Below are 27,478 nucleotides of genomic sequence, written 5' to 3'. Positions count from 1 at the left end.
TGTCATAATATTTTTCATTGGACCAATATAATAATTATAAGATGCATTCTGGCATCTGATCTCTGTGGTCTCAAAAGCTCATGTGTCTTTGATTATTATCATGTCAGTCCAAATATATCCTGTCCTGTAAAGAACCCTACAACATTGAACCACCTTTTTCAAAAGACCTGCTTATCATGTTTTATTACTTCTGCTTTTGCTATCTTTACACGGATGAGTACAGTACAGTATATCTGGGAGGAATATATACTGTTTTTCTGAAAGTAGTTTAATGTAAAGCTTCATTTTATCTATATATTATGGAAAAAAATTAGAGGTCCATATTCAAAGGCATTAAGCTGGATAACTCAGTAGTAGCATGCCACGTTGCTAGAAGGAGGCAGCAAGCACTGAGCAGGAGCAGTCCACTAGCTCCACCATGTCATATTTGGAGGCCCTAACAGCTGTTCCAACCACACCAGGCACAGCACCAGCAGCAACAGAATGCTCTATGCATGAGCAGCTGCACCACCTGGAAGGGGGCATGGCGTGTGCCTTTACCACATACATGCAGAGTTAGTACGCCTGAGGAGGGCGCTCAACACTCTCACCTAGGCTCTGCAGCCCACACACAAGCCCTAACCACTGTGTCTGCATCAAGCGAGATTCGATAATGTGCCCAGTGTTTTGACTCAAATCCTGCAAAGAATGCCCGAGCCTCCACCTGTGCCCTCCCCAGTTTCCCAGGACTGTGTTAATTAACCACGTGAAGTGGTAGATCTGAAATTTCCCTAACCACACTACCTTTTTCTAACAGGGATGCTACTGCGCTATATTTCTGTTATATTTATAGCGTTTTGAAGATTCCATTCATTAGCTGGATAAGTCTGTTCGGGCCAAAGAGCTGTCTTAAAGTTAGCCAAATAAAGTTAGCCAGCTGACTTTAAGATAGCCGGCTATATTCAGTAGTTCAGCTGCACCACTGAACATGCCTGCAAAGTTAGTCGGATAAGTTTATCCAGCTATCTTTGCTATCTGGACAGTGACTGAGTATGGACCTCTTAAGTTTTTTAATTAAAGCACTATACAGATCAGTGGTATTGAAAACACACTGAACTATCCGGTGAACTGGAAACTTGCCATCCCCTCAGAAAGTCCCATCGCACTCGCTGTAAACTGTTTTGATACTTGAATATGAGAGGAAATGGTTAAGCAAGCCACAGAGCCTCAAGTTTAAAAGCTTTGTTCAGTTACTCATTTTTCTTCTAAGGATTCCTGACAGTGACAGAATCAAGTCTGAGGAGAGGTCTTCATTCATAAAATTCTTCCTGTGTATGGGAATTTTGAGCAGTATGTTTTACCTGCTGAAGCTTGACATGATATTCTATTTGATTGGGATGACAGGTAAATCTTTTATGGTCTTTCTTAGACTGTCAATTTTGTTGACCACATTTTTTATGAATTTAAGAAGTAAAAAGCTAGCCTCTAGATATGGGGTTTTCCCAGACCAAGTATACCTGAGTCAGATCTAGGACAGTGGAAAGAACAAGGTTGAGAGGCTGCGAAAAAGATATGGGAGGGGGGCGGGAGGGGGGGCTGAAATTCATGTTGGTTTAAGTATGGAAACCAAAGAGTGAAAGAAAAAAAACAAAAAACTAAACTGACTTGGATAAAGAGTGACATCCTATAGACAATCAAGATATTTCTCTAACCACAGCCCATAAAGCATCAAAATGTACTTTGTTTTCTGTTTAAAGGGGCCTGATTAAGGTGTTTCTCCCATGCTGTAACTCTGGATAAAGACCTTGATTTATCAGGCTTTAAATCAGGCCACCCATTTTGGTTTCTAGCATGTTGATGCAGTGTTAGTCATGCTTCATCTCCCAATGTGTTTTTTGTCCTTATAAATGTCCTTATAAATGAATTCAAAGAATGTCGTTATATACAAATTAAACTGGCTTCTTCTTTGGGACCAAATTCTCTGTAATCCTCCAATGGTTTTCTTTGCCTATTAACTATGCATCTCTTTTTTAAGTTTACTGGCAGATTAGTGCAGGTGCAATAGATAATATAATTCATTAGTACAATGCAAAACATTTAAAGTTAAATTTACTCACTCAGTATTTCATTGTAAAGAAAATAGATAGCAATATACTATGGGGATATCAGATCCAAATAATTTGTCAGTTTATATTTGCAAGAGATAGAGTTCTGCATTTAAATGTAATGTATAAGTTTGAATATATTTTGCAGTGTAATTGGAAATTATTACTCTACCATGCTTTGAATTATGTGTTTAAAGACGGTTATTAAATAGGAGCAGTAAGATTACTGATGGAAAAGATTGTTTAACAGATATTCTAAAGTGGTACAAATAAAAAGCACAGTGTAGGCTGCAAGAAAGTTTCAGATGTATGCAGAAACCAGTGCACATTCTTATGCAAAGTACTTGTAGATTTCTTTCAGACACCTGCAACTCTTCAATGGCCTGTAATATATTTGTACTCCAGAATAAACATTTAAAGGTGAATTTTAAATGTTGGAGGCATGCCAAAATCGGGAGATGGGTGAGCATCTAGCACTTGAGCGTGTCCACCAGATTTTATAAGGTGTCCAGATGTACGCACAATTGCCGATGTGCAAATATCTTCCATAATTCAAATAAAAGGTGGAATGTGGGTGGGACGAGGATATTTCGGGGCAGGGCCAAGAGATGTGCGCAGAAGTACCTTCACGTCTGGGAATGCACCCAGGTCCGGTGCCGCATAACTTTACTTTTGCTATGGAGGAGGTATAAATTAAAAAAAAAAAAAAATTTACAGGCATCTAGGGGAGAATTTTAAAATACCCGGCATGCCCCAAAGCTGGGAGATACACGCAGGTCGAGCTGGCGCACCCTGCGTGGATTTTAAAAGGCGACTGTGTACACATGTATCTCCCGGCTCATGCAAACTTTTTTTCTCCAAAAGGGTATGAGCCTGGTATAGGTGGGGTATGGGCATTCCAGGATCTATGAATGAAACCAGCACGTAAATACTTATGCACACATAAAGTTACCCCTACTGTGTAACTTTATTTCTACTATGGTTTGCGTTTAAGTCCTAAAACAAACAAAAAAAAAAATAGGCTAGTCAGCAGGGTTTTAAGGGTAGGGGATAACAGGGTGAAAGATAGGCTAATTAACAAGGGGGATTAGAAAGACCTATCCTTTATCTTGGCAAAGTGGTAAAGAACTGGGAAAACTGGTAATTGCATCAGCGCATGTGTCTTCTAAAATCCCCCCACTTATGCGGAAGAGGCAGCATTTGCGCATACATGTGCGCATCCATATAAAATTGTGCACCTATGTATGTGTGTACGGCCTATTTTATACCATATGTGGATAAGTTATAAAATGACCTCGTCCTTTGGCACGAGCCAGCAAATGGCCTTACTTGTTCGCCTGTGCAGCTGTTTAAAAGTTACCATCCTGAGAACATAATTTCTGTCCACCAGCCTCTCAGTTCTTTCATATTTTCTTAGCTTAAATATTCAACATGAAGTTTTGGCCAAAAAATATAGTTTGCTTTCCTTATCATCTCAGATGAAGTATTTCAATATTTAGCCACTTGATGAAATTTACCTCCTAGTTGATGATGGTATAAAACAGTGAGAAATACTCCCTGTGGAAAACTCTTAATTTACTTACAATAACAAATACTAAAAGCTCTGTAATTTAAGTTTTGTAAAACTAGGATATTGCAAAAAGAACTTGAGTGCCTCATGTAATATAATGATTTGTTAGATCACATGAGGGCAGAAAAGTCATTAAAAATAATTCCAATTAATTTGGTTTGATATTAAACAAAAATAAAAAATGCAGAACTACCTTTGGATCTTATGTTGTTAGATAACAATGAATGTGGGAATGTAAGGGAAATGGAGATTCTGAAGGAAGAAATAAAGATAAAATTGTATCCTTATACCATGTCTTACCAGTACAGGAATTGTTTGACCTAATAAGGAGACCCTTACAGAACATCACTGAGTCTGTTTCTGGAACAACAAGTGTACAATTTAAACAATTTTATAGAATACCCTCTATTGTTAATTATTCAGATGTGTTGTATCCTTATTTTTTTTACATATTTTTATCTTCCAGTTAGCTATGAATCAGAAATTTCGGTTGTTCAACACCCTCATGAAATCACTGCATCAGTTGGTGCAACCATTTGCATTATTTGCGAATTTGATTATGCTGATCAAACAGTGACGCACACAGACGTATACTGGATAAAAGGCTCTACCTGTAAGCAAGCTGTAATCAAGCCTTCACTCCTCCATATACATATGCGTAAGAGCATATCTAAAAAGTATGCCATCTTACAACTGGAACATCTTCAACCAGAAGACAGTGGGACTTACTTCTGTGAAGTTTCACTACCTCTGCCCCCTCCAAGGAGGCACCAGTGTGCAAATGGAACCACCCTGATGGTAAATGGTAAGGATTATTTGTGTGACATTTATATCCCCTATGTTGATGTGATTTATCACTTAGTATTACAAAGTAACCGATTTAGAAGTCGTTAGAATAATCTAATTACTTTGAACAATAACCATAGTTAAGGTTGCTGAATAATGAAGGCAGTTCCACATCCATCATTCATTACATGACCTTAAGCAAGTGACTTTTTGTGTTAACTTAATTCATCCTATGCACATTGGTGTAAACTTGTGAATCATCTGTCCCATGCCAAAAGTACTCTAAAAGGCAAATAAAATTGTTATTTTAATCAATCCAAACAAGAATTAAGAAATAATGAACAATAAGTACAAAGGTGAAAACAAATATATATACAAAAAAACAACCAAACCTCAGTAGACAGAAGACCTGTTACTTTACAAACACAATAAAGAACCACTCAGAAAAAGTACAATAAACACTGTTCTCAAACTATGGAGTGAAAAGAAAATGCTTTGAAAGACAATTTCATCTAATGATCAAATCTAAAAATAGCCAACATACCAATATTATTGGAAATATTGGGTAATTTTTCCAACTCAGGCCTCTCAGATTTGTTCATTATAAAGACAGGCGAATCATCAGGAACTGAAGAAATATAACAGTTCCTTTTATATTTAATAAAACATTTGCATAGCTTATAGCAATAAACTTTGCTCCCAATTTGTAAGATTTCCTCACCTGATCAAAATCTTTTTCCTTCTCAGCTGTGTAGCATAAGCAATACCAATAAATATAACACTTTCCCCAGAAAGAATTATTTTAGTAACTATTTTCTTTCAGGCATTAATGCAAAGGAGATAAAGTAAAGTGACTTGGATTTTATGTGCATGATCCAAGATCTTTTACTCCTGCTTTGTTAATTTGGAGCCCAGATTATTAATATTAATATTAACAGTAGTATTAATATTATTCATAATTGCTTCAAGCTGCAGCAAAACTGCCAACACCTTCTGAAGTGAAATTCCTTTTGGAGGCCCCAACACACTTTAAAACCTCTAGAAATTCAAGTGAATTTCAAGTGAAGTTTTTTTTCTCAGCTGCAGAGAGAGAAAGGACCCTCACCCCACTGTCTGTCCTCAACAGACATGTATTTTTCACTCCATTTGAGGAAATACAAGTCCCAGCAGATCGCCTCGGAAGACACCTAGCTCTCTCTCTCTCTCACCAGAAGGGAGCTAACAACACCTTCCAACTTAGAAGCTGACGGCAACTGCAGGGTGCCAGGCAGCAGCTGAGCACTAGGTTACTCTCCTGAGACAATGGTAGCACAAATCCTCACTGTAGAGGTCTTGTGGCAGTGTACAGACCACTGGGACCCAGATAGCTTTAGCCACTGAAAATTAGCTGATTAGCCAGTTAAAGTCACTCAATTAATTGTACCCAGTTAAAGGTACTCCATTGTGAATGGGGATTGATCCCTTCCCTGGCAGGTGTCAGGTAAGGGATAATCACTGCTCTTTTCACCTAGAGTAAAAAGTCCCTGGGAGCTAGCAGCTCTATTACATATTAACAGCCCGATACTGTAAAACCGCGGGAGAGCGGACGAACGCCCGCTCTCCCGGCGCACGCACCGGCCCTTCGCCGGTGTGAGCTATCCAGTATGCTCCAGCATGCAAATTAGGCGACGCGGTGCAAACGAGGGAAAGGAGGCGCTAGGGACACTAGCGCGTCCCTAGCGCCTCCTTTTGGCCTGGAGCGGCGGCTGTCAGCGGGTTTGACAGCCGACGCTCAATTTTGCCGGTGTCTGTTCTCGAGCCCGCTGACAGCCATGGGCTCGGAAACCGGATGCCGGCAAAATTGAGCGTCCGGTTTTCGGCCCGACAGCCGCGGGCCGAATTAAAAATTTTTTTATTTTTTTTTTACTTTTTTTTACTTTTGGGGACCTCCGACTTAATATCGCTATGATATTAAGTCGGAGGGTGCACAGAAAAGCAGTTTTTACTGCTTTTCTGTGCACTTTCCTGGTGCCGGAAGAAATTAGCGCCGACCTTTGGGTCGGCGCTAATTTCTTAGAGTAAAATGTGCGGCTTGGCTGCACATTTTACTTACTGGATCCCGCACGCATACCTAATAGGGCCCTCAACATGCATTTGCATGTTGAGGGCGCTATTAGGTGCCGCGGGTGGGCCGCGTGTTTTCCTCCCCTTACTGAATAAGGGGTAAGGGAAAACACGCGTCCAGAGCAGGCTGACAGTGCGCTCCGACGGAGCACACTTTACTGTATCGACCTGATAGTAAACTGGCAAGAGAGTAATACATGTAAATGTAACATACTATCCTAGCAATTTTCAAAAGCCATTTATCCATGTTAAGAGTACTTAAAGTTGATAAAACCTATTTACAAATCGATGGCATACTGTACATTGTAGCAGTTTTTAAAAACGTAATTACATGTATAAAGTGCATTAACACTTGTAAAACTCAGTTTTAAGAGTATAAATATTTTTGAAAATCAGCTTAGGTGGACCAGTTTTGAGAATTGTGAAAGTGTGGGTGGTGGTGTGTGGTGGGGCATGAGGATTTGACCACCACCTTTATCTTAAGGGTGAGGACTGGGGGAGGGGAGGGGAAGGTTAGTGGCACCTGTTCAGCACACTGTTTTGTTTTGTTTTTTATTATCCAGTTAATTTTAGTACAGAAGTTTTTATGACCAGAATTAGCCAAATAAATGTATCCAGTTAGTGCTGAATATCACCACTAGCCAGATACATTTTAGGAACACACCCAAAATGCCCTTGCACTGCCTTTTTCTATCTGGCTAAAATTTAGCCAGTTAATAGGGGGCAATTATTAAATGCTGTGGTTTGTCTGACAGACTGTAAAAAGCTGAACAAATGCTTTGAATATCACCCAAAAAAGGTTCAGATCTTGGAAATGAACATCCTTTAGCGATGTGCATTCATTTAAAATGAATGTGGAATACAAAACAAATGGGTCCCAATTTGTGTTATTTGGAGGGATCCTGCAAATGAAACACATCCATTTGTTTTGTTCTCCATTCATTTCTATGGGTCATTGAAGCTTATGAGCCATATAAATCAATGGGGAAGAAAGGTGTAAGTAGCCATAGCAACAGCACTTTCTTGTGAGTCATATAAAACCTCACTGCCTTTTCAGAAACTGGGTAGGACATGTTGTCAAGGAAATCACAGAGACAAGATATCAGTGAAGCATTTTTCTATCTAGTCTATTGCTGCTCTCTGGATCCAGTGATGTTAATCCTGGAGTCTGAACATGGGTTTTGGAGGTTTAGTTTGTAGCGTCTTAGCCTCCACTTTAGTCATGGAGACAATGGTCAGGAAGATCAGGCAGCGCAGGGGAGAGTATGAGTGATGCTCCTGGCATTGTTCCTCAGGGTCCACCCTATACCTCATCTCCAGTGCCGGCATCCACCCCAAGGATGTAGACAATGGATCACAGAAGAAATCTGTGATCTGGAAGCACTACAAAGTGAGGGAAGACCTGCGTTGGCTCAGTGTATTTACTGTGCAAAGGAAATCAGTTGAGGCAAGCAAATACGGCATCTCACAAATACTGGTATGCCGTATCTAGGCAGCAACAAATGGCTTTAAAATCTGGGGAGGGTGGTAGTACTAGGCTGGGGACCCCTTTATCTAGTAAGAGGAAAGTGAAAAAGAGCCGAGTGTTCCCCAGGATGATTCTATGCCCTCAGCTCCTTCCAGCAGTCAGGTGGCAGGCCAGCAGCCCCGAAGCAACAAGTTACCATGGAGGAAATGAGGTAGTGTTTGGTAGCACTGACCTGAGGCAAGAGGCAGGCAGCATCAAAAGTTGTAACAAAAAGCATAGGGAAATCATAGCCTTTTTGACCAGCCCCTGCTAGTAGTGTTATAGACATGGACCCTTGGACCGGCTAGAGTACAGGATAGATCCACTGAAGAAAGGCCTACAGCGGGACTCGTAGCCGGAAGGTGGAACTGGACCAGGAGACCGAACAGGACCTTCACCTATACCAGCCCTCATTCCCCGCAGGTTGAGTCCTTGGGAGAAGTCCATTAACTGCTAAGTTTACTTAGGGAATAGCCACTGCTATTAATTGCATCAGTAGCATGGGATCTTCTTAGTGTTTGGGTAATTGCCAGGTTCTTGTGGCCTGGTTTGGCCTTTGTTGGAAACAGGATGCTGCGCTTGATGGACCCTTGGTCTGACCCAGCATGGCAATTTCTTATGATCTTATGTTGGGTACCGGGGCCAGCAAGACTTAGGCGAGGGTCTCCTGGCAAAGAAGAATCTGAAGAACAGTCCGGGTCGAGGCAGGCAGAAGCGTGGGAGAGATGGAGATGGTCCAGAGGTCATGGCAGGTGGCAGCGGTGCGAGACGGAGAACCAGGCCAGATGTTGGGGCAGGCTGAAGACAAGCGAAGCCGGAGGACGAGCCGGGGGTCAGGACAGGCAGCAGACAGAGAGAGTACCGGAAGCCAAGCCAAAGTCGAAACCAGGGAATCAAGCCGAAACAGAAACAGGAGCTGGACCAGGAACTCGGGAGCAGGAGCAGAGCAGAGGCAGGAGCATGGAGTCAGGAACAGAAACACAGAGTCAGGAACACAGGAACTGGAAAACACAGGGACAACAACTAGTTACTTTGAGATTCGACCTGTTGCCAAGGCAGAGAACAGATATCCAAGCTGGGCTTAAATAGCCCAGGCGTCTGATGTCATCTCTGGGGTCTGGGCTGAGGTTTCCCGCCAGGCCCCTTTAAATTCCGGCCCGGTGCACGCGCGCGCGCCTAAAGGACAGAGCCAGGAGCAGGAAGTCGATGGCGTCTCCCTCGTGGGGAGAATGCTGCGGGGAAAACCCTACCGCGGCCCAGAGCCGCATGGAGAAGGCCGCGGTGAGAAGTGAAGCGGGGCAGCAGATAATGGGGGACCCGGCCGTGGCCGCCCGCGGCCGGGGTTCACAACATGTAGTGGAAATTATTTGCTGTAGATGCTAGCGCTGAATTACAGAGTCCCCCCCATGACTGCATTCAGTAAGAAGGTCATCCCCAGTCTGTATAACCAGTGCTGCAGTTGCATCCAGGAGCAGCAGGATAAGGCAGATGGGTGTAGCATGCATTTCACTAGTAATATCTGGACCATGACAAATGCTACACACACTTACCTCTCCCTAATGCCACTCTGTGGCACCTGGCTGAGGCAGGGACAGGTGCAGGTGTGCTTTGCTGCACACCCAGTCAATAGATGAGGCTCATACTTCGACTCCAGTATTCTATTAGCCATTATAGAGATATTAGAGGGCTGTCAGCTAGACTAGAGAGTCAGGAATATTCAGGCAGGGTTCTTCGTCACAGACGATGGTCAAAATATGATTAAGGCAATATATAATGGGGGATTTCAGGGTATCTGATGTTTTGCACACATTCTTTACCTGGGACATGGATACCATTGCTGCAGGCTTGATTTGGATGAGTCTACTTTCCATGCTAGCACTGCTTACTGGGCTGCTTTTCTAGCCCAGGTCGCTGATGGTCCTGGTAAAGGATCAGTAAATTAGAGAAGCCGGTAGAAAAAGCTGAAAAAGGAAAAAATTTTTTCCCAGGATGGGCCATTTTCTCCTTTGAGGAATTTACCATAATGTGCACTGTGGATGTTATACATTGCAAAGGGATACGTTAGCATCACCAGCGTTTTGGTCAGCTTTGTTGAAATGCTAATGACTTTATACAAGTAATATTAATCTGCAAAACGTTTGCTAAAAAATGTACACTGCAGTACTTCACCAATGTCACAGGCAGCTGCTTCCATCCTTAGGGGATTTCAGACGGTAATCAATAAGAACACTAGTATCACTACTAGATTTGGTTGTAGAAGACATGGATTTCACTTACACATGTTGTCATGTGTCTGTGCATACAGCACATGATTTGGTAACTTAGTTGAAATATAACTTGTGTTCTGTATCTCATTGGGAGGTTCTGGCTGATCTGCCTGAACTTGGCCTTCATGAAGCGAAAATTTGCAGGAGTCTTTTATTTTCTGCTGGTAGATTAGCTTTACATTGAGAATGGGAGTTTAATAGACTGCAGGCTAATCTACAATGGGCTTTGGTCCAAGACAGAAATCATAGAAATCTTCTTACAGGCAGGGAAGGCACGATCAATTATACAAACTGCACATGGTGCATGATAAAGGGAATGGAACAGCTCCTCTATGATGAAAGACTAAAGAGGTTAGGACTTTTCAGCTTGGAGAAGAGATGGCTGAGGGGGGATATGATAGAGGTGTTTAAAATCATGAGAGGTCTAGATCGGGTTAATGTGAATCAGTTATTTACTGTTTCGGATAATAGAAAGACTAGGGGGCACTCCATGAAGTAGCATGTAGCACATTTAAAACTAATCAGAGAAAGTTCTTTTTCACTCAACGCATAATTAAACTCTGGAATTTGTTGCCAGAGGATGTGGTTAGTGCAGTTAGTATAGCTGTGTTTAAAAAAGGATTGGATAGGTTCTTGGAGGAGAGGTCCATTACTTACTATTAATTAAGTTGACTTAGAAAATAGCCACTGCTATTACTAGCATCAGTAGCATGGAATAGACTTAGGTTTTGGGTACTTGCCAGGTTCGTATGGCCTGGATTGGCCACTGTTGGAAACAGGATGCTGGGCTTGATGGACCCTTGGTCTGACCCAGTATGGCACATTCTTATGTTCTGCACCTGGCAGTAAAGAATGCCCTGGGGCTGGGGTCCAAGAACCATGGAAATGAATACCTGCAGGAACTTATAGACAAGTACAGGAAAACAGCACGGCACTTTCACAGATGCATGAAGGTGTGATAGCTTCTCTATAGAAAAGCAGAATGAATTTGTAATGCCTCACTAAGCGGATCCTCTGCTTAGCTGTGCTCTAGTGGAAAGAGACTGAGAGTTATGAGTACACAGTGAAAAACATACAGAGTCCCAGGCAGAATAGGAGAAGCTCCGAGACAGGGAGAGCAGGCCCTCAAGGAGCGAGTACCTGATCCCTTAGAGCAGGGAGACTCAGTGGTATTGTACTCACACAGCAGTTCCACTAGATGAGAGGTCTGGCACTGGAGCAGAGTGCAGGCCCTCGAGGAGCGAGTACCTGGTTCCAGGGAAGCAGTACTGTGGAATAGATGGTAGTTGTACTCACAGATGGATACTGTTAATGAAGTCTTCCAAGTAGAAAGGGTTGTAGATGCAGGCAGCGACTCAGGGAACATGGGCCCTCGAGGAGCGAGTACCGTTTTCCTGATAGCACCTGAAAGAAGCAGAAGAGGCCCCCGAGGAGCAGGTACCCCATTCCTGGGATACATTGTATCCAACCGCGGGTTTTGCATGGATCCAGCCAAGTTAAAATAAATGAATCCAAGACTGGCCATGACCTTCCAGATTGCGCCCTCTCCAGCATTTCCCGGGGTTTGCTAATTACTATCATACCTTCATCAAGAACTACTCCAGATTGGCTGCTCCCCTCACATGTAAGGGAGCCCCCGTAAAGGATTGGCCAACTGAGGCATTGGAGTCCTTTCAAGGCCTTAAAGAGGCCTTCTTGCGAAAGCCCTGCTTGTGACACCCTGAGCCCAGGCTTCCCTTCTTCATAGAGGTGGATGCGTCCTCGGACAGTGTAAAAGCAGTACGCAGCCAGAATGATTCAGCAGGAACTCTACATCCATGTGCATTCTTCTCCTGGAAGTTCAACTCTGCTCAGTGAAATTATGCCATCGGCAACCAAGAATTACTGGCCATTAAGATGGCTTTTGAAGAATGGCGCCAATGGTTGGAGGGGGCTCAACACAAGATTACGGTCTTTACAGACCACAAGAATCTAGAACACCTGCAGAAGGCTCAGTGCCTCAACCCTCGCCAGGCCTGCTGGGCCTTATTCTTCACGATTCAACTTTGATTTAAGCTATCGCCCGGCATCCAAGAACCAGGGTGCTGATGCCCTCTCTTGCTCCTTCTCAACGGAGGACCATGAAGAACCTGCTCAGCACGTTATAGATCCTGCACAGATTATCCTTGCTGCAACTCAGATGGTCCTGCCGGGTATGAGTGTGGTACCTCGTAGACTTCGTGACCGAGTCCTCAAGTGGGCCCACAACTCCCATACATCTGGACACCCCAGCCTGCTCAGAACCCTGGCACTTCTCCACCAATATTATTGGTGGTCTAATATGCGACAGGATGTCCGCACCTATGTAGTGGCCTGCCCGACCTGTGCCCAGCAAAAGATCACAACAGGGAAACCTTGGGGCCTGCTTCAGCCACTTCCAGCCCCCAGTGAACCCTGGACACATCTTGCTACAGATTTCCTAGTGGATCTACCAGTCTTCAGAGGTAACACCATTATCTGGGTAGTGGTAGACCGTTTTTCCAAAATGGCCCACTTCACGGCACTACCCAGTCATCCGTCAGCTCTCCAGCAAGCACATTTGTTTGTGCAACACATCTTTCAACTTCACGGCCTTCCTCTTCATATTTCCCCCATTCCAAATTGTCTATGGAAACAGCCACTTCCTCCTTTGCCTCTACCGCTAACTGTCCCTTCACCTGCAGCCAGATAACAGCTGAGAAACTAAAGGGACTCTGGCCTCATGTGCAGCACATGATCCAAGAAGCAAGTCACTCAGCCAATAAATTTGCTGACCGCCACCGGAGACCGGCACCGCAATATCGTTTCAGACCCACTTCATTCGTCTGAGAGTTTCGTCTATGTGGCTGGCACCCCGCTATATTGGTCCCCAAGGGTTCAACCTGAGGGGAACGTGGGCTGGTAGTTATGAAGAGTCAAAAGACAATCCAGTGGGAGCACTGACAGGACAGGATCACCTTGCTGGTGGCTGAAAGGAATCAGTAAGTTTTTGCTTGGGAAATTTTCTTTTTTAAAAGTATTGGGACAAAGTTAACTATATGGGAATGGAATAAATGATAGCTTTATGGAGCAATTGGTTCAGGAACCGACAAGAGAGAGGAGCAATTTTAGATCTAATTCTCAGTGGAGCGCAGGATTTTGTGAGAGAGGTAACGGTGGTGGGGCCGCTTGGTAATAGTGATCATAATATGATCAAATTTGAATTAATGACTGGAAGGGGGACAGTAAGCAAATCCATGGCTCTCGTGCTAAACTTTCAAAAGGGAAACTTTGATAAAATGTGAAAAATAGAAAAAAACTGAAAGGAGCAGCTACAAAGGTAAAAAGTGTGCATTGTTTAAAAATACTATCCTAGAAGCACAGTCCAGATGTATTCCACACATTAAGAAAGGTGGAAAGAAGACAAAACAATTACCGGCATGGTTAAAAGCGGAGGTGAAAGAAGCTATTTTATCCAAAGGATCTTCATTCAAAAATTGGAAAAAGGATCCAACAGAAGAAAATAGGATAATGCATAAGCATTGGCAAGTTAAATGTAAGACATTGATAAGACAGTTTAAACCTCGGATTGAAAGATCAGTAAAGAGACCAGCCTTAAGAATCTAATCAATGCAAGCTTTAATAAAAGAAATGTGTCTTTTCTTTGATGTAGCAGACAATACACAGCAAGGGATGTATGCCCAAACCTGCACAAGAGATCTAACATGCATGTTCAGCAATTTAAGGGTCACCATTAGCCAATCAACAGGTGTCTGCATATGCCCGCCCATTATCTTATAACCAATTAATAAATTTGTAGGCATATGTGCGTGCTCTTACTATGGGCAGGTACCTCTGGTGTAATTTCCAGGAATTGAGACCAAGTTAGTTTTGTTTTTGACCAGGTGTGATGTCATCTGTGCTGGCTGGTACCCTGGTAAGTTTCATGTTCATAGTTCTTCATAGTGCTAGTGTCACGTGCGCAGGATATATCAATCTACTAGGTGTAGTTTTGTGCTGGCTATTATTACACAGACTAAGAGAGAATTTGAAAAGAAGTTGGCTACAGAGGCAAAAACTCACAGTAAAAACATTTTTAATATATCCAAAGCAGAAAACCTGTGACGGAGTCAGCTGGACCATTAGATGATCAAGGGGTTAAAGGGGCAATTAGAGAAGATAAGGCCATCACGGAAAGATTAAATGATTTTTTTGCTTCAGTGTTTACTGAAGAGGATGTTGGGGAGATACCCGTATCAGAGAAGGTTTTCATGGGTAATGATTCAGATGGACTGAACCAAATCACAGAGAAACTAGAAGATGTGATAGGCCTGAATTACAAACTGAAGAGTAGTAAATCACCTGGACCAGATGGTATACATGCCAGGGTTCTGAAGGAGCTAAAAAATGAAATTTCAGACCTATTACTAAAAATTTGTAACCTATCATTAAAATCATCCATTGTACCTGAAGACTGGAGGGTGGCTAATATAACCCCAATATTTAAAAAGGGCTCCAGAGGCAATCTGGGAAACTTCAGACCGGTTAGCCTGACTTCAGTGCTAGGAAAAATAGTAAAAAGTGTTCTAAATATCAAAATCACAGAACATATTGAAAGAAAAGGTTTAATGGAACAAAGTCATCATGGCTTTTCCCAAGGCAAGTCTTGCCTCACAAATCTGCTTCACTTTCTTGAAGGAGTTAATAAACATGTGGATAAAGGTGAACCGGTAGATGTAGTATATTTGGATTTTCAGAAGGCATTTGACAAAGTTACTCATGGGAGGCTTCTAGGAAAAGTAAAAAGTCATGGGATAGGAGGTGATGTCCTTTCGTGGATTGCAAACTGGCTAAAAGACAGGAAACAGAGAGTAGGATTAAATGGACAATTTTCTCAGTGGAAGGGAATGGGCAGTGGAGTGCCTCAGGGATCTGTATTGGGACCTGTACTTTTCAATATATTTATAAATGATCTGGAAAGAAATACAATGTGTGAGATAATCAAATTTGCAGATGACACAAAATTGTTCAGAGTAGTTAAATCACAAGCAGATTGTGATAAATTGCAGGAGGACCTTCTGAGACTGGAAAATTTGGCATCCAAATGGCAGATGGAAGTTAATGTGGATAAGTGCAAGGTGATGCATATAGAGAAAAATAACCCATACTATAGTTACACAATGTTAGGTGCCATATTAGGAGCTACCACCCAGGAAAGAGATCTAGGCGTCATAGTGGATAATACATTGAAATTGGCTCAGTGTGCTGCGGCAGTCAAAAAAGCAAACAAAGTTAGGAATTATGGTAAATCTATTTTTTTGTTTATACATATAACAATGGATATCATTAAAGTATAACATATAATGTATACAATTAGAAACCTCTTATGGTCATTCTTTCTAATCTACTACCTGTAGAATTCGTGGACCCTTGGACCGATCGGAACCAGATGGTGAGCCGCTAAGTAGGGTGATAGCGGAGGTCCCGATCGGAAGGCGGCAAGGACGGAGCTGTGAGTGGCTGGAAGGCGACCCTGGAAGGCCCTATGCGACCAAGGGCCGTGGCAAGGAAAGAAGGAACTGTGGAGCTGGTACAGTGGTGAGGTGGTCTTCGCCCTGGAAGCCGAGCCTCCCCCGAGAGGAGCTCGTAGGAGTTCGGCCGCTGGGACTTAGGAGATTCACCCTGGAAGCCGGCGCCCCCCCAGGAGGAGCCCGTAGGGGCCCGGCCGCTGGGACTTAGGAGAGCCCGCGGGGGCGGAATCAGACGGAGTCCAAGGTTGTTGCTCACCAGGCCGGAGTCGTGTACCAGGGGATCGTCGCTTGCCAGTCCGGGATCAGAAGCCAAAGGATCGTTGTCAGCCCAACCGGGGTCCGAGAGCCAGGAGTCGTCGTAAGCCAGTCCGAGGTCCAGAGCCAGAGGGAACACCGAAAGCCGTACCAGGATCAGAAGCCAAGAGTAGTCGTAAGCCGGTCCAGAGTCAGAAGCCGAGAATCGCCGTAAGCCAGACCAGGGTCAGGAAACACAGGAGATCAGACGGAACAGGAAGACAGCAACTGGAGGCAGGGAACACCTGGGAACCTCGTTGCAAGGCAAGGTCTGGTTCCAGCTGCAGGGCTTAAGTACCCTGCAGCGTCTGACGTCATCGAGGGGCGTCCCTGTAAGTTTCCCGCGCTGGCCCCTTTAAATATTGAAGGGAGACGCGCGCGCGCCTAGGGGGCGGAGCCTACCGCCGCGGGGCGCCGGCTGCTTCAGCGTGGCAGGGGAGCAGAAGGCGAAGGAGCTGCAGGCCCGGGCGAGGTGGGAGGACGCCGGGCCTGCTGCGGCAGACGTCCCTGAGGGCCTGGGGAGCGCGGAGCTCGTCTGGCCTCCCGACGAGGTAGGAGGAGATTCCAGGGTCGGCCCGGAATCGCAACAGTACCCCCCCTCCTACGCCCCCTCCCTGGGGGCCGCGGCTTCTCCGGATGCACCTCATGAAACCGGCGAAGAAGGTCCTTATCCAGAATGTGGATGGAGGGCTCCCACGAGTTCTCCTCGGGGCCGTATCCCTCCCACGAGAGGAGATACTCCCAGCGACGATGATGGAATCGAATGTCCAAGACTTCCTTCACCATGTACGTGGTTCCAGGATCAGAAGCAACCCCGGCGGGCTCCGGAGGCAGAGGCCGAAAGTGAGAGAGGACCACCGGCTTGAGGAGGGAGACATGAAAGACGTCATGTATGCGAAGAGTAGAGGGCAGACGTAGGCGGTAGGAAACCGCGCCAACCCGTTCGGCTACCCGGAAGGGTCCAATGTAACGAGGGGCTAGCCTCATGGAAGGGATCCTGAGCTGGATGTTTTTTGTACTGAGCCAAACCCTCGATCCGGGCAGGAACAGTGGAGCGGGTCGCCAAGACTTGTCTGCGTAGGCTTTGAAGCGGGCGGCGGCGCGGTGGAGCTTCTCCTGAGTGGTATGCCAAAGCCGGTGAATCTGGCTGGCTGTCAGTTGCGCCGCGGGCGAAGAGGTAGATACCGGTAACGGCAGTGGAGGCTTAGGAACCTTTCCGTAAACTAGCTGGAAGGGAGGCTGTAGCGTGGCGGAGTGTCGATGTCGGTTGTAAGAGAACTCGGCCCAGGGGAGGAGAGCCACCCAGTTGTCCTGCTGCTCCCCTACAAAAGCGCGGAGAAACGTTTTCAGGGTTCGGTTCGTGCGTTCCACTTGGCCATTGCCCTGGGGGTGGAACGCCGTGGTCAGGTCTACCTGAATCCCAAACTTCTTGCAGAGCGCCCGCCAGTACTTGGCCGTGAACTGGGGCCCACTGTCTGAGGTGATATGCTGAGGCAAACCGTGTAGGCAGAAGACATGATGGATGAAGAGTTCTGCCAACTCAGGAGCCGTGGGTAGTTTGGCTAGTGGCACAAAATGAGCCATCTTAGAAAAGCGGTCAACCGTGACCCAGACCACCGTTTTCCCTTGTGACGGGGGCAACTCGACGATGAAGTCTGTGGAGATGTGGGTCCACGGCTCCGCGGGTACAGGGAGTGGCTGAAGGAGTCCCCAGGGGCGACCAGGCAGAGGTTTTTGCTGCGCACATGTGGGACAGGACTGGACGTAAAGGCGGACATCCTCCTTTACCCTCGGCCACCAATAGAACTCAGTCAGAAGCTGGAGAGTCCGGGCTACCCCGGGGTGCCCCGCCGTCAAAGAATCGTGTGCCCATGCTAGGACCCTCCTTCGGGCACGCACAGGAACCACCGTTCTCCCTGCCGGTGCTAGTTCGGTGGCTGCCAGTTGGACCTTGGCCGGATCCAGAATGTATTGAGGAGGGTCGGAGCTGTCCTCACTCTCAGAAACACGTGAGAGGGCATCTGCCCTAGTATTCTTGGCTGCTGGCCGATATTGGAGAACGAAATCGAACCTACTGAAGAAGAGGGACCAGCGTGCTTGCCGCGGATTGAGCCTCTGTGCATGGGACAAGTATTCAAGGTTCTTGTGGTCCGTGTAAACCACGATGGGATGTTGGGCCCCCTCTAGCCATTGACGCCAAGCTTCGAAGGCCAGCTTAATGGCCAGTAGCTCCTTGTCTCCAATGCCGTAGTTTTTCTCAGCAGGCGAAAACTTTCGGGAGAAGTAGGAGCATGGCCGGGTTTTCCCGTCTTTGGAGACCTGGGACAGGACGGCTCCCACGGCCACGTTGGAGGCATCTACTTCCACAACGAACGGACGTAGGGGATCCGGGTGTCGGAGGCAAGTGTCCTGCAGAAAGGCCTCTTTGAGATCCTGGAAGGCCTGGACGGCGGTTGAAGACCAATTTCGTGCATCGGCGCCCTTGCGCATGAGGGCCGTTAATGGCGCCACCAGAGAGGAGTAGTGCGGAATAAAGTGGCGGTAGAAGTTGGCGAAGCCTAAGAACTGTTGGATAGCCTTCACTCCCACAGGCTGGGGCCAGTTCCGGATGGCAGCAACCTTCTCAGGATCCATGCGGAAGCCGGTAGAGGATACAATGTATCCCAGAAAGGGCAGAGATTCTTCCTCAAACTGGCATTTCTCCAATTTTGCATACAGTTGGTTTTCCCTCAGCTTTAGCAAAACCTGTCGTACATGCTGCCGATGTTCCTCGAGGTTCCGGGAGTAAATCAACACATCGTCAAGGTAAACAATGACTGATGTGTACAAGAGGTCACGTAGCACCTCGTTCATAAGGTTTTGGAACACCGCTGGAGCGTTGCAGAGACCGAAGGGCATGACGAGGTACTCGTAATGGCCGTCCCTGGTATTAAAGGCGGTCTTCCACTCGTCGCCTGGTCGGATTCGTACGAGGTTGTATGCCCCTCTAAGGTCCAGCTTGGTGAAAATGCGAGCTCCTTGCAGGCGATCCAGGAGCTCCGGAATCAGAGGTAATGGATAGCGGTCTCATCGGGTAATCTGGTTCAGGCCCCGGTAATCAATACAAGGCCGAAGAGACCCATCCTTTTTGGCCACGAAGAAGAAGCCGGCTCCAGCCGGAGAGTTAGACGGTCTGATGAAACCTCGGTCCAGGTTCTCTTTAATGTAGGCGGACATAGCCTTGGTCTCCGGTAAGGACAGGGGATATACTCTCCCACGAGGAGGCGTGGTGTCCGGGAGCAAGTCGATAGCGCAATCGAACGGGCGATGCTCTGGGAGTAACTCTGCCTTCTCCTTAGAAAAGACATTCTGGAAAGACTGGTACTGGGGTGGCACTGTCAGAGGAGTGGCCAGGAGCGGAAGCATCTGTAGCGGGCGAGCAGGAAGACAATGGCGGGCGCAGCCTGGACCCCACGATGTGATCGGGAGAGAGGACCAGTCGATCACCGGAGAATGTTTTCTTAGCCAGGGCAGTCCGAGGACGAGTGGGTGAATGGACCTCTCAAGAATGAGGAAAGAGATCTCCTCTTTATGAAGAAGACCCACCTGAAGCTGAAGCGGAGTCGTACGAGTAGCTATGGTTCCTGGGAGGGGTGTCCCCTGGATGGACGATACTCGCAAGGGTGGTTCCTGAGGCACGACTTTGAGTTGTAGTTGTTGCGCCAGGTCTCGGAGGATAAAATTCCCCCCGGACCCGGAGTCGAGGAGTGCCAGGGTATCGAAACCCCCTCCAGGAAGACAGAGTTTAGCTGGAACAGTACATGGGGAGTCCGGAGAGATACTGCCTAGAGTCAACTCCCCACTAGACCCTAGGTTCGGGCGTTTCCCGGGCGCGCTGTGCAGCGAGCCAGAAAGTGTCCTGCACCACCGCAGTAAAGGCATAAGCCCTGCGAGCGCCGACGCCTCCGCTCCTCGGCCGAGAGAGGACCCCGGCCCAACTGCATGGGTTCTTCAGGCGGGGAAGCAGCTGCCGCAGGAGGCGAAGCTCGAACCCGAGGTGGCGTGGTTCGACGAGCAGGCTGTCCCTGGGTGGCCCTTCTCTCTCTAAAACGGCGCTGGATGCGCCGATCCACGCGTCCAGCCAGTTCTATCAGCTCCTGAAGGTCGTCTGGGAGATCCCACGCCGCAAGTTCATCCTGGAGCCGGGGGGAAAGAGCCTCGAGGAATATTCCATGCAAACTATCCTCCCCCCAGGCCAGCTCGGTGGCCAAGGTCTGGAACTCCATTGCAAATTCCTCGAGGGGGCGATTGCCTTGCTTCAGCTGGAGGAGCTCTGAGGCGGCTGTGGAAGCCCGGGATGGTTCGTCAAAGATCCGCCAGAAAGCCTTGACGAACTGCACGAGGTTATTCAAGCGGGGGTCTTGGCGCTCCCACAGGGAGGAAGCCCAAGCCAAAGGTTTCCCGTCCAGGAGGGAAATTATGTAAGTAGTCTTAGACCGATCCGTGGTGAACTGCGCCGGCAGGAGGTCGAAGCGAATATAGCAGTGGTTGAGGAATCCCCGACACGCCTTCGGATCTCCTGAGTACCTAGGGGGTGCTGGCATCTGTACCGGGACAGAAGAGCCCGGGTTGACCTGAGACGTGGATGCTGCGGGACGAGCTGCGGAAGTCCCCTCCACGCGATCCGCCAAGCGTTGGACGGCTGACATCAGGGTGTCGAGGCAGGATTGCTGTTGCTGTAGCTTCTGGGCTATGCCTGGGATAGCCTTTAGACTGGCAAGGTCCGCCGGGTCCATGGCCTTGCAATCTGTAGAATTCGTGGACCCTTGGACCGATCGGAACCAGATGGTGAGCCGCTAAGTAGGGTGATAGCGGAGGTCCTGATCGGAAGGCGGCAAGGACGGAGCTGTGAGTGGCTGGAAGGCGACCCTGGAAGGCCCTATGCGACCAAGGGCCGTGGCAAGGAAAGAAGGAACTGTGGAGCTGGTACAGTGGCGAGGTGGTCTTCGCCCTGGAAGCCGAGCCTCCCCCGAGAGGAGCTCGTAGGAGTTCGGCCGCTGGGACTTAGGAGATTCACCCTGGAAGCCGGCGCCCCCCCAGGAGGAGCCCGTAGGGGCCCGGCCGCTGGGACTTAGGAGAGCCCGCGGGGGCAGAATAAGACGGAGTCCAAGGTTGTTGCTCACCAGGCCGGAGTCGTGTACCAGGGGATCGTCGCTTGCCAGTCCGGGATCAGAAGCCAAAGGATCGTTGTCAGCCCAACCGGGGTCCAAGAGCCAGGAGTCGTCGTAAGCCAGTCCGAGGTCCAGAGCCAGAGGGAACACCGAAAGCCGTACCAGGATCAGAAGCCAAGAGTAGTCGTAAGCCGGTCCAGAGTCAGAAGCCGAGAATCGCCGTAAGCCAGACCAGGGTCAGGAAACACAGGAGATCAGACGGAACAGGAAGACAGCAACTGGAGGCAGGGAACACCTGGGAACCTCGTTGCAAGGCAAGGTCTGGTTCCAGCTGCAGGGCTTAAGTACCCTGCAGCGTCTGACGTCATCGAGGGGCGTCCCTGTAAGTTTCCCGCGCTGGCCCCTTTAAATATTGAAGGGAGACGCGCGTGCGCATCTAGGGGGCGGAGCCTACCGCCGCGGGGCGCCGGCTGCTTTGGCGTGGCAGGGGAGCAGAAGGCGAAGGAGCTGCAGGCCCGGGCGAGGTGGGAGGACGCCGGGCCTGCTGCGGCAGACGTCCCTGAGGGCCTGGGGAGCGCGGAGCTCGTCTGGCCTCCCGACGAGGTAGGAGGAGATTCCGGGGTCGGCCCGGAATCGCAACACTACCCCTATTTGAGGCCACTTCCCCCCTCCCCCCCCCCCACCCTTTTGCACCAAAGGGAAATCTTGCAGTTCCATTATTCCATCAATATATATGTTTATATAAAAACACCATGAAATCTAAATATCAAACATCAATTCGATTAAGAAAGAGACTTTGTGAGTCATGTGGCAAAGTTTGTATAAATGGAAGCCAGATTGCATTTATAGCTCTCCTGGTTCGGATTGGCAGATGATTACTGACTAATGTTTCCAAAGTAAGTAGATCGATAATAGACGAACGCCAGTATATAAGGGAAGGACTTTCTGATTTCCTCCAGGCAACCAGTATAGCTTTACAAGCTAGAAAGTAAACTTTAGTAATCCAGAGTGCTTGACTTTTTTTTCCCCTGAACATCCTTGGGAAAATACCAAAAAGAGCCACCAGTGGTGAAAATGGGATTTTAAAGCCCACAACATAACTAGTAGATCGGAAAATTTTTTTCCGGAGGACTTGAATTACAGGACAGCACCAGAGGGCATGACCTAAATGCGCCTCAACCTTATTGCATTTAAGACACAAGTCGGACACAGAAAACCCAGCTCTGAACGCTTGATGTTGAGAAATGTACATTCTGTAGATGATTTTGTATCTGGTTTCTCGAAGTATTGAGTTGCTTGTAATTTTCTTTGTCATAATGAAGGCAGTCTTTAACGATGTAACCGGAATTGGATATCTCTCTTCCACTTGATCTGAACCTCTTCTTAAAAGCATCTACTATGTATATCTTCCAACTGTTTATATAAATAAGAAATAGATCTTTTCTGGGGGTTGTCCAAGTCAAACCATGTCTTTAGTAATTGCCATTTAGCATCCAAAAAGGTGGGAGAGCCCAGAGAATGCAAATAATGTCTGGCTTGGAGATGTTGGAAATAGTCTGTAGCTGCTAGGCCATAAGAAGACTGTATTTCCGAGAAGGTAAGTAATGTTACCTTCTCGGAAATACAGTCTTATTGTATTAATAACACTTATCTACAGTGTTATTAAGTCCTGCTCCTGTACTTGTGGCAAATTCAATTTAGAAAGATATGTCTGAATATCTGGATGGCTACCTGTGTCTGCTGAGTATAATTTATGATAATAATTCATGAAAATTTTTCCAATGTCCTTTGTATCTATTCATAATTGTCCTGAAGCATCTCGGAGCCCCTTGACATAAGATCTCCCCTACCAAGTTTTCATAAGTCCCGCCATTAATTTCCCTGTCTTATTACCATCTTTAAAAATGGCGCCGGCTGTCCAGTGCTCCTACCATATGACAGGGGCCAGCCAATGGCACGGTTATCCTGTCACATGGTAAGGGCAAAGGGCCATCAGCACCATTTTTATTAGTGGCAGCCGACGGCCCAAGAGCGGGAGATTGCTCCCGAGGCCCACTGGACCTCCAGGTAATTTTAAAATGTTTTTGGGGGGGTCGGGAGGGTGGTGAAGGCTAAGAGAGAGGTTTTAAAGGGTCGGGGTGGGTTTTTAGGTTGTGTCCTAACTCCCGTTAGTGTGCACTAACCCGATTAACGATTTTTTCATGATAAATTGGTGGAATTTCTATTGTATCACACTCTTTAACAATTAATGACAATTTAAAAAATATCGGACGATATTTTAAATAATCAAAAAACGATTCACATCCCTACAATTAAAGTCTGGAATTTGTTGCCAGAGGATGTGGTTAGTGCAGTTAGTGTAGCTGTGTTTAAAGAAAGGATCAGATAAGTTGGCTTAGAAAATAACCACTGCTATTACTAGCAAGAGTAGCATGGAATAGACTTAGCTTTTGGGTACTTGTCAGGTTCTTATGGCCTGGATTGGCCTCTGTTGGAAACAGGATGCTGGGCTTGATGGACCCTTGGTCTGACCCAGTAGGGCATGTTCTTATGTTCTTATGGTGTCTCAGGCTTACCAATAGCCTCGCCTGCCAACAGTGGAGACCTGTGTGGCTCCTCCCCACAGGTAGTATCAACTTCCCCTTGCCCAAGGATCCACGTCCCGTAACAGACAGCTTGAAAGGGGATGGTTGGAGGGAGCTTGGGGATGATAAAGGAGTGAGGGAGGCAGAAAAGAGATAGTTGTGAGGTAAGAACAATAGAGCTAGATATCAGGAGAATGGATGAGGGGGAAATATGAGAATGGGCAATGGGAGAGTTAGGGAGGTGAAAGCTGGGGCAGAGAGAACTGGAGGGAAAGGATGACAAGTTGAAATCTAGCTATGAATGAACAGAGAAGAAAAGATCAATGTCAAAGACATTACCTGGAGGGAGGGGAGGTAGAAGGGGAAATGTCTGAAGGGAGAGAGGAGAGAATGTTTGGAGGGAGAGAGGAAATAATGTTTGGAGGGAGAGGATGTAGGGGATAGAGAAGAGCATGACTAGGAGGAGTATATAGAAGGGGAAGAGAGTGCTTAGAGGTAGGGGAGGCAGGGGACTGAGAGAGAGAGAGTGCTTGCCTGAAGGGAAGGAAAAGAGAGGAAATTGCCTGGAAAGCAAGGGAGGAAGGAGGAGGTAATGTCTGGGGATGAGAGAGAATACTGGGAGGGAAGAAATATTGCCTGGAGGCAAGGAGAAAAGAGGAAGAAAATGCTTGGAGAGAGGGGGTGAAGGAGAAAAGAATGCATGGAGAGAGGGAGAAGGGGGAGAGGAGGGTGCCACCGACAATTTTCACCCAGGGGACCATTTGCCCTAGAACCAGCTCTGAGCAGATGCATGGCACATCCTCATGAATTAGCAAATGCATCCCAAATTAGCATTCCCTAGGATTGCTGAGATTCCCTGGTTTGAATCTGAACTCAAATTCTCCACACCTTTCTAATTGCTAGTATACAACAGCGTTAAGCATGGATGGAGTGCACATTTGATTCATCAACTATGTTCTACAGTATCAAGCTTTGATATGATTGCTCACTCGACTATCCAGCATGCCTTTCAAGGATAAATAAGGGCAAGAGAATGTTTTGGACCAACAGAAGGGTTGCTAGTGTTTTGTCCTACAAAGTAGGAGATGTAGGTTTGATTTCTTGCTTGAACATCTGTCTCTGGCTAGGTGTATAGAACAAATGGAACCTATTGTATCTCTTGATTTAAGGAAGTGAGTCATGACACCTGCTGCTAGAAACTGCTTTTAACCACAAACCACTGAAGTATAGAATTTGTTTGTTATATATCTGAAAAAAAGGTGGAAGGAGAAACTCAACACACAAAAAAGAAAAACAACAGGTTGCTTAAGGTTCTTCTAGCCATTATCCCTCTCAACCTTGGAAAGTGGGCACATCACCCACCAAAAGCTGATATATTTACATTGTATTATAGAAAAAAATGTCTAAAGGAATCTCTATTATGTGAAGAGATCTGGGGCCTGAGGGGAGAGAAAAGAGAGATAATTGGCTTAGATTGACTCACCAACTTAATTTTCTATTATATTATTTTAGATACAATCTGCAATATTGAAACAGCCTCTGAGAACACCTCATGGTGGTTGGAGTTACTTCTCCTTGTATATAGTGTTGGTCTAACAACAATTTGTGCAGTTTTCACTGTAAGTACAATTTTTTTTTTAAATAATTTTACTCTATTAAGATACAGAAAATGGTGTCATCCTGAAAAAAAGTCATATTTCATGAAGCTGATGTAACAACCGTTTTGACTTCAAAGGATACATTTCCATTAGAGCACCTAACTGGCAACCTATGAGTGCACTTTTCAGCCTGCAGAAACCAAGCCAGTTTTCAAATAGAAGATGGCTGGGTTAACCTCCAAGGAACAGCAGTAAAAGTAGCTACACAGCTCCATCAGGAGTTCCATTAAGGTTGGGGTAATCTACATCGGGCAGCCATAGTTAGAACCAAACACCTGTGAGCATGCAGAGGCTGGATATTTTGGGACAAAAGCCTTCAAATTTTGGTGGCTGTATATATTGTTACAAAACTTAGTAGTAAGACTTATAAGCGGGCCTGAGTGTTAAATTACATGTTGACCTTATAAGAGTGGCAATGCCTGGAATAGCTTATCTAGCAGAAGTAGGTAGACCAGCACTGTAGCAGCATTTGGACAAGCATGGGATAGCTATAGATGGTAGTGATAGTAGAAAAGACAAATAAAAGAGGGTAGGGACCGGGTGTTGGTTTAAGATTAGGGATTTATATGCTCGTTTACTCATAGTGGTAAAGAACCAGAAAGGAGACCAGGCAGACTCGATGAACCAATTGGTCTTTATCTGTCATCCTTTACTATGAAAGGTACCAGTTCACCATGCATTTGAATATCAGCTTAATATTCAGCTAATAAGAGTAACAAAGTGGCTGTCATAAGATAACTTCTTGCCAGTCTGCCAGTTCTCTGCCTACTATGAATTCATCATCTTCCATCCATTCCTCATCACTGCTATCTGTAAATGTACCAAATATGTCTGGATCTGTCTCTGATTTGGTCGCTACCCCCATTGCTGGCAGGCAATTATTGGGCATCAACCACACTCTCACTATGGACCTGATTCACTAAGCATTTTCCCATAAAGGCAGAATGGGAGAAAAGCCTTAGAGAATCAGGCCCTAAGGTAATAATCCTTGACATGTCCTCTGAAATCCCTTCACACTTAATATCATGAATTTTTGTCCTTAAACCCTTGCATTTTTTCTCTCTGGAAAATGTTACCAACCTATACATTATTGGAGCCAGACAGCTATTGTTACGCCCGTCGGTCGCAGATGGCTGCAACCACATCTGCTCACCTCTTTCTTTACTTCCCTGGCTCCGTGAGGTAGATTGGCAGCCTCCGCCAGCTGCCAACGGCCTGCCTACCACTCCCAGGCCTCCCAGGGCGGCACCGACGCCGCCGACCGCCATCTTGCCGTCGGAAGTCCTTGGGTGCACGCACGCTCTGGCCAGTCTTAAAGCCATCATGATGGGAACCTCGGGGACGTCCCCTCCGGATGATGTCATCCCTTCAGCTGGCCCTGCCTACCGACGACTTGGCAAAGAGAACCCTTCTTGCTAAATCCACCTCGCTCTCAGAGGACCTGCATTCTAGTTCCTGCTTCCAGGCATAGACGTCTTGGGTACCCGCTCCTCGGGGGCCCTCTCCTCATCTTGGCTATCCGCTCTTTGGAGGACCTATTGCTTGGGACTTCTATCTGCCCCGTTCCCCAGGGCTTCCCTGGAACCTTCACTACTCTTTCCGTGAGTACCCCGCTCCATGGACTACTTCCTGTTCTACCGAGGATTCCTCTGGTGTACCCCACTTCGCGGACCACTACCATCTCTACTGAGGACCTCACCCATGCTCCCTGCTCTGCAGATCACTATCACCTCTACTGAGGACCTTCAACATGAGTACCCCACTCTGCGGGCCATTACCATTTCTATTAAGGACCTCATCGGTGTACCCCGCTCTGCTGACTCAGCTGAGGACCTTCTTCGATGTACCCCACTCCGCGGGCCTCTACCATCTCTACTGAAGACATCATCAGTGTACATCGCTCTGCTCTACGGAGGTATCCACTTGGGGGTATTCTCCTATCCACG

The 27,478-nt window shown here is 46.7% G+C and overlaps 1 protein-coding gene across 1 annotated transcript in view; it reads left to right on the top strand.

The window, feature by feature from the left end:
* The first annotated feature begins 1,261 nt into the window (after positions 1-1,261).
* Positions 1,262-27,478, top strand: part of LOC115091685 — a 49,971-nt gene continuing 23,754 nt past the window's right edge. The window contains exons 1-3 of the mRNA XM_029601845.1: positions 1,262-1,383; positions 4,121-4,459; positions 25,387-25,493. Coding sequence (XP_029457705.1) covers positions 1,314-1,383; positions 4,121-4,459; positions 25,387-25,493 — 516 coding nt within the window. The 5' untranslated portion in view covers positions 1,262-1,313. The remainder of the gene's footprint in view (positions 1,384-4,120; positions 4,460-25,386; positions 25,494-27,478) is intronic.

This window comes from Rhinatrema bivittatum, chromosome 5 (genome assembly GCF_901001135.1).
Source record: "Rhinatrema bivittatum chromosome 5, aRhiBiv1.1, whole genome shotgun sequence".
NCBI lineage: Eukaryota > Metazoa > Chordata > Amphibia > Gymnophiona > Rhinatrematidae > Rhinatrema > Rhinatrema bivittatum.
The sequence above is the reverse complement of the archived record's forward strand: the minus strand, read 5'-3'. Positions and strand labels throughout refer to the sequence as shown.